Source organism: Lathyrus oleraceus, chromosome 6 (genome assembly GCF_024323335.1).
Source record: "Lathyrus oleraceus cultivar Zhongwan6 chromosome 6, CAAS_Psat_ZW6_1.0, whole genome shotgun sequence".
Classification (NCBI taxonomy): Eukaryota; Viridiplantae; Streptophyta; class Magnoliopsida; order Fabales; family Fabaceae; genus Lathyrus; species Lathyrus oleraceus.
This window is the reverse complement of record NC_066584.1, coordinates 11,096,891-11,104,133: the sequence shown is the minus strand read 5'-3', so window position 1 is coordinate 11,104,133 and position 7,243 is coordinate 11,096,891. Positions and strand designations below refer to the sequence as shown.

Genomic DNA, 7,243 nt, shown 5'->3' with positions numbered 1-7,243 from the left:
TAATAAATTAATTTCAAGATTATTTCAATATTTTCCATTTATAAAAATTTGTGTTGAATATAAATATTTTATATTATTATTGAGTCAACAAGTATTTATTGTAAAATGTATGATATAATGTAATGATATTTTTGAAAAATGGAACAATTTAATCTTTTATCATGCCTCATTGAATGGAAGCACCTAAAAGAAAGAAAAAGATCATATAAATATTAACCATGCATTTGAAGATGTGAACTTATTTACTTTAATAACAATGATGCTTTATTATTTTGCATTAAATAAATGCTTGAAAAAGTGAAAAAGGTCACACATTGTTATGAAAAGAGTTTAATTAGAAAAATATATTTAAAAAAAATTATATACACGAGTGATGTAGAAAAATGTATTGATAACACAACAATGGTCAATGGTGTATTCCATAAACCGTTTGAGATGTTAAAATGTATAAATGAATTGATTCATACACGACACATGTCTAATAAGGAGTTAGTGATCATGTTTTTGCACATATAGACACTTCACATTAATTACAAAATAATTAGATGATAATTTGGTTAGTGATCATGTTTTTGCATATATAGACAATTCACATTAATTGCAAAATAATTAGATGACAATTTGGTTAGTAATCATGTTCTTACACATATGGACACTTCACATTAATTACAAAATGATTAGATGACAATTTGGTAGGTATGATGAAACACTTACTAAATATTTTACAAATACATTACTAGTTATTGTTATGCGTCACAAAGAACTATTAAAACAAACTCAACCAATTCATTAGAACAATATTGATGAAAAATGAAAATACTTTAAGATATGAAATTCGAGTCATTTATCAATTTTTTTACAATTAGTATGGTACTTAAATTTCACAGTAGTAATATATTCAATTAGGACACTATATATAAGAGCTTCATAAAGGTAAATACACCCAAAACTATAAAAGTAGATACATAACAAGGAAAAGTGATATAACTAAGAAGCAGAGCCGTCTTTGAATGTGCAAGGTGAGCTACAACACTGAGACTCAATTTTGTCACTACTAAATTGTGAATAAATAGAACCTTATAATAGATCTATCACAGCTAAATAATGACTAACTATGGACCTTAACTGTTCTGTCAATATTGAACTATGACTAATCTACACAGAACCTTCAAAAATTTAAGACGATCTTACTACAAAGAACTCAGACATATTAAACCTGACTATATTAAAAGAATTCAGACATATTAAAAGTCAACTCTTATACTGAATCATAAGTGAAATATCTAAAAACAACCGTCAACAATCAAAAGATAAGTTGGATCCAAATTCACTCAATAATCAAGGCAATTGTTAGCCCATAAAATATTGTTCAAGGTCAATATTAGACCTAAACAAATATAGAAAGACCTAAACAAATATAGAAAGAACAACATAGGAGATACCAAAGTCCCCTCACACATCCTGTTACGCAACTTACCGTTACATCATACCCTCCTTCTCAATCTGGGCCCAGAATCCAAACTATCAACCAAAGTGGGCCCATATATCAAAGCCCATACAAAAACTAGGGTTTCCATTTTCATTCTCGTTTATATACTTCACACAACACGTGTACCCTGGTGCGGTGCAGTGCAGCCTTTTTCTCTGCCCTCCCAAAAATTGAAGAAAAAAACCAAAAAAATTTCAGTTTCTCCGCCGTTACGATCACCGGAGAGTTTATCCCTACTCCATTAACACTCTCAAAGAAACAAAATCCAAAAAAATTGAAACTGCTAAGAAGTGGTTAGGGTTTAACTTTAATTATTATTACCGTTGATTTGTGAAGTTTTGATGGCGCAGATTCAGGTTCAGCAGGCCGTTCCGGCACCTTCGAACGGCGTCATTGCCGCTCCGAACGCAAACCAGTTTGTTACGACGTCGTTGTACGTCGGTGACCTAGAACTGAATGTTAGCGATTCGCAACTCTACGATCTGTTTAACCAGGTTGGACAAGTTGTTTCTGTTAGGGTTTGTAGGGATTTGGCTACTCGTCGTTCACTCGGTTATGGCTATGTTAATTTCAATAACCCTCAGGATGGTTAGTTTTTGTTTTTTATTTTTGAATTATTTGATGTTAGTTTGATGAGTTGAATTTAATATGATTTGTTATGATGTTTTTATGGTTATTTTGTTATTAAGTGAGTTTTAATTTGTGATTATGTTGTTTATTCAGCGGCTAGGGCATTGGATGTGCTGAATTTTACGCCACTGAACAACAAGTCTATTAGGGTTATGTATTCTCACCGTGATCCTAGTATTCGGAAGAGTGGCACTGCTAATATTTTTATCAAGGTGCAGTTTTGTTTCCTTTTAAACTCTTTTTAGAATACAAAATAACTAATTTTTTAGTAGTTAAGTTAATAGAATCAGTTCTGGAATTATGTATGTACTTGGTTGGTTTATATGAATATGAGTAGTTTGTTAATGGAATGACACTGGCACGCCAACACACTTCAATGGAATTTGAAAATTGTTGGTTTCAGACTCATGTGTCTGTGTCAGTGCTAATATATTTGTTTCCTATGTATATACTTGGTTTATATGAGTAGTTTGGAAATAAAGTGTTTGTTGTCATGAAGCACGAACGTCGGAAACACCGACAATGCATGTGTTAATAATTTGATAATGAACTTTATCACAAGTTTCAGTTTCGGATACATGTGTCGGTAATAATTTCTGAGTGAAACATAATCACAAGTGTCGGGTTCAGACACATGTGTCAATGTCGGTTTCGGTTACGGACATTGACACTGGTGTCAGTGATAGTATTTTTATCGGGGTGCATTTATTGTTTCCTTTTAAATTCTTTTTAGAATAGAAATAACTCTCTAAATTTTTTGGTAGTTAAGTTAATAGAATCAGTTCTGGAATGTATTATCTGGAATATATTATGTATATACTTATATGAGTAGTTTGGAAATATGAAGTGTTTGTTGTCTTGAATCACAAATACCGGAAATGTGACATCGACACTAGCACATGGTAATAATATGAAAATGAAATTTAATCATAAGTGTCGGTGTTGGTTTCAGACCCCTTTTCAGAGGCGTCAGTGCTACACTGTTTGTTGTCTTTTATTTCAATTGAATTTGACTTTTATTATTTTCTTTATATGGTATGATATTGGTGTGCAGAATTTGGACAAGACAATTGATCACAAGGCTTTGCATGATACTTTTTCTACTTTTGGACATATTCTGTCTTGCAAAATAGCTACAGATGGTTCTGGCCAGTCTAAAGGCTATGGTTTTGTCCAATTTGAGAATGCTGAATCTGCTCAGAATGCAATTGATAAGTTAAATGGAATGCTGATCAATGACAAACAGGTGTATGTTGGTCATTTCCTACGTAAGCAGGATAGAGATAATGTTCTTAGCAAGACAAGATTTAACAATGTCTATGTGAAGAACCTATCAGAGTCGTTTTCGGAAGAAGACTTGAGGGTTACATTTGGTGAATATGGGACCATTACCAGTGCTGTTTTGATGAGAGATGCAGATGGTAGGTCGAAGTGTTTTGGTTTTGTCAATTTTGAAAGTCCAGATGATGCTGCTAAAGCTGTTGAGGCTTTGAATGGAAAGAAAGTTGATGACAAGGAGTGGTACGTGGGAAAAGCCCAGAAAAAATCTGAACGGGAGCTTGAGCTGAAAGGACGGTTTGAGCAGACTGTCAAAGAATCTGTAGACAAATATCAGGGTGTGAACTTGTATCTCAAGAACTTGGATGATTCTATTAGTGATGAAAAGCTCAAAGAAATTTTCTCCGAGTTTGGCACAATTACCTCATACAAGGTGCCCTGAGTTTCTTCTTACTATATATATCTTTGTTGGTCAAATCTTTTTTTCTCTCTTTTTTAAAGTTGTAGAGTTTAAGCAATTAAATTATTATTCACGGCAGATTATGCGAGACCCTAATGGAGTGAGCAGAGGTTCTGGATTTGTTGCATTTTCAACTCCGGAGGAAGCATCAAGAGCTGTAAGTCGTAAACTGTATCTCTATTGCATTTGTTTTTTGCAAGGAACTATATCATAACATTAATATACATGTGATGTTACTTGTAGCTTGGAGAGATGAATGGTAAGATGATTGTTACCAAACCTCTTTATGTTGCTGTGGCACAGAGAAAGGAGGATAGAAGAGCAAGGTTGCAGGTAATTTTTTTGTAATAGTGTGTCAGAAGTTATGTCTGTTGTGGGTCCCTTTTTTAGTTTTTACATATACGTCCTCTATTTTGATGCTTTGCTCAAATTAATGCTGTTATACTTCTACTGAAAACTCTATTTTTTGGAAGCATAATACTCTATTGTATGGTCATTGTATCTGGACTTGAGGCTTGTCATAGGATGTAGTCTATGTGTTCCTCTTTCTAGTGGAGGCACCTCACATACTTTTAGGGTTATTTTCAACTGCAAGTGAGGTTTCCATTTAAGTGCCTGGATTCTGAAAGTTATAGTGACATTGTCCAGTCTATCACTTGAGTACATATATTTATTAGAAACAATTCCAAAAATAAAATTGCGGAAACATATTTGTGGTATTCCAGCCCTATACTGGTTTTTTAAACCACCTCATTCCTCTCCTTGTAAGTATGGTCTATTAATTAATTCCATGGACATAATGCTCTGAATGCATGTTATTAAAATGTTTTTACTTCAATTGTTTTTTCTCATTTTTTTAATGACAAATAAAGAAAGTGTCAGCATTTTCTTAATGACAAATAAAGATATCATTTTTATTTTAGAATTGGCAAAAACCTTGTTTTTACAATTTTACATGTAATTTTATTTAAAGATCCAAGAAATGCAATTCAAATAGCGATCTAATGGATAGACAATGACACAGCGCCCTGATTGAGTTGATTGTTAGTATTTATTTAATGTTGATGATTGAAGGGTTATTTGTAGGTTGTGAGATGAGATAATTTAATCGAGAAAGAATCTTAACATTTTAATTTTAACAGGCACAATTTTCACAAATGAGGCCGGTTGCAATTACTCCTTCTGTTGCACCCCGAATGCCGCTCTACCCTCCTGGTGCTCCAGGTCTTGGACAACAATTTATGTATGGTCAAGGACCACCAGCCATGATGCCCCCACAAGTAATTACTATTATTATTATTATATTATTATTATTATTACTATTAATATTATTATTTTTCCTTCCATTTTCATTTATTATTTTGTTTTGGTAATGCATTGAATTTTCTTTTTATACATGTGGAAATCAAATGTTTTAACTTGTACTTTTATGAGCCGATTAGTTATTATTCTTATTGTTTCTTATATCATGTATTTTGCTTTGTTTATGCTAGTGTTTCTAATTGTCTCCATTTGAAAATTATATTTCTTTATGTTTCAAAAGATATCCAATTTAGATGAAAATATATCATTAATCACACATACAATAATAAATGTAGGCTGGATTTGGATATCAGCAGCAGCTTGTTCCTGGGATGAGACCTGGCGGTGGTCCTATGCCGAGCTACTTTGTTCCTATGGTTCAGCAGGGACAACAAGGTCAGCGCCCTGGTGGACGTCGTGGTGGAGGTCCAGTTCAACAATCTCAGCAGCCAGTGCCAATGATTCAGCAACAGGTCTGCTTAAGTGCCAATTTTATTGTTATTATTATTATTATTATTCTTGGTTCTGATGATGTGATTATTTTTTTTTTGCTAAGATGCTTCCAAGGCAGCGTGTTTATCGCTATCCTTCTGGCCGCAACAATATTCAAGATGCCCCTGTGCAAAACATAGCTGGAGGAATGATGTCCTATGACATGGGAGGTCTTCCACTCCGTGATGTACCACCCATGCCAATTCATGCTTTGGCTACTGCTCTTGCGAATGCTCCCCCCGAACAGCAAAGGACGGTATGTTCTGTTTCCTGTCAATACTTTTGCAAATTTGTGCTATGATTATATCTTTTTTTGATCCTTCCTGTGTATGGTTAGATGCTTGGAGAGGCTTTGTATCCTCTGGTAGACCAGTTGGAACATGATTCAGCAGCTAAGGTTACCGGCATGCTTTTGGAGATGGACCAGCCTGAAGTATTGCATTTGATTGAATCACCTGATGCTCTCAAGGCTAAAGTTGCTGAAGCCATGGATGTGCTGAGAAATGTTTCTCAACAAGGCAATAGTCCAGCGGATCAACTAGCTTCACTTTCCCTCAACGACAATCTTGTATCTTAGATTCTTTGAATTGTGCAAACATTGAGGATCAGGCCAACATTTCATATATTCCTCATCAGTACTTTTTGCCTTGGTGTTTTAGATGATGTTAGTTAAGACTAAGGAATTTATTATGTTATCACTTATCAGTACTTTTTGCTTTTTATTTGTTTTGGTATCTTGAATGGGTTTAGGATCATTAACACTTGAGTTTGATATTTATTTATGGTTTATGGATATTCTGTTTGGTTATTAATCCCCCTTGATGCAATCTGTTTGGTTATTTATCCCCTTGATGCAACGCTCCTTGTTTTTTTTTCTGTACGTTGCATATAGGCAATATAGCACCTCTTAGCACTTTGAATGGGTATTGCAACAGGATTCAACGCTATTATTAGCACCTCTTAAGCACTTTGAATTGGATGTGCCACCGGATTCAAAGCTATTATTAGTGCCAATACCTATTGTATATAGTTGGATTTCTAGTTGCAACTACATGATATAGTTGTATTACCACTAAGGTTCTGGAATGTTGCTGTATTTAAGTAACGAACTGATCAAGGTCTGGGCTTCATAAACAGCCATTGCCTGGTCGTGTGAATTACTATGTTTTCAAGATTTATAAACAATGCAAGGTATTTTATTGACATTCCAAAGAGGTCAAGAACTGGCATCTGTGACATCGTTTTCCTGGTTCGGTCATTCAAATATTTTTCCCTCGAATTGATCCTTTATGTGCAACTCATGTCAATGAAGAAGTAAACATATGTTGCTCTATTACACTATGTGATTTGTATTCTACATCGTTCTATATAAAAATTCAACCAATTAAAGTAAGTTTTCAGATGGCAGCACATAAACCAATTCTAAACCAATACTATTTTTAACCGGAAACTTAATCAGATTAAAAATAATTATTTCATTTATTTAGTATCCATCACTGGATATTTCGACATGGTGATAGTTTTATCCAATCTGAACACCGTACTATTATTTTATCTCAACATTATTACTTAAGTTCAACAATTACTACAAT

The 7,243-nt window shown here is 33.8% G+C and overlaps 1 protein-coding gene across 1 annotated transcript; it reads left to right on the top strand.

Moving 5' to 3' along the window:
• Positions 1-1,592: 1,592 nt before the first annotated feature.
• On the top strand, positions 1,593-6,463 carry LOC127097686 (polyadenylate-binding protein 2). Its single transcript, XM_051036182.1, has 9 exons — positions 1,593-2,077; positions 2,213-2,331; positions 3,174-3,830; positions 3,937-4,014; positions 4,101-4,190; positions 5,000-5,137; positions 5,456-5,632; positions 5,716-5,907; positions 5,989-6,463. Exons 1-9 carry the CDS (start codon positions 1,831-1,833, stop codon positions 6,226-6,228), a joined length of 1,938 nt encoding a protein of 645 aa, XP_050892139.1. The 5' UTR covers positions 1,593-1,830; the 3' UTR covers positions 6,229-6,463.
• Positions 6,464-7,243: the final 780 nt, after the last annotated feature.

Bases quoted from the DNA above. Each gene is read 5' to 3' on its own strand.
- LOC127097686 (XM_051036182.1), top strand. From the start codon at position 1,831: ATGGCGCAGATTCAGGTTCAGCAGGCCGTTCCGGCACCTTCGAACGGC. The intron at 2,332-3,173 runs GTGCAGTTTTGT...ATTGGTGTGCAG, and splicing joins CTGCTAATATTTTTATCAAG to AATTTGGACAAGACAATTGA. The intron at 4,191-4,999 runs GTAATTTTTTTG...TAATTTTAACAG, and splicing joins ATAGAAGAGCAAGGTTGCAG to GCACAATTTTCACAAATGAG.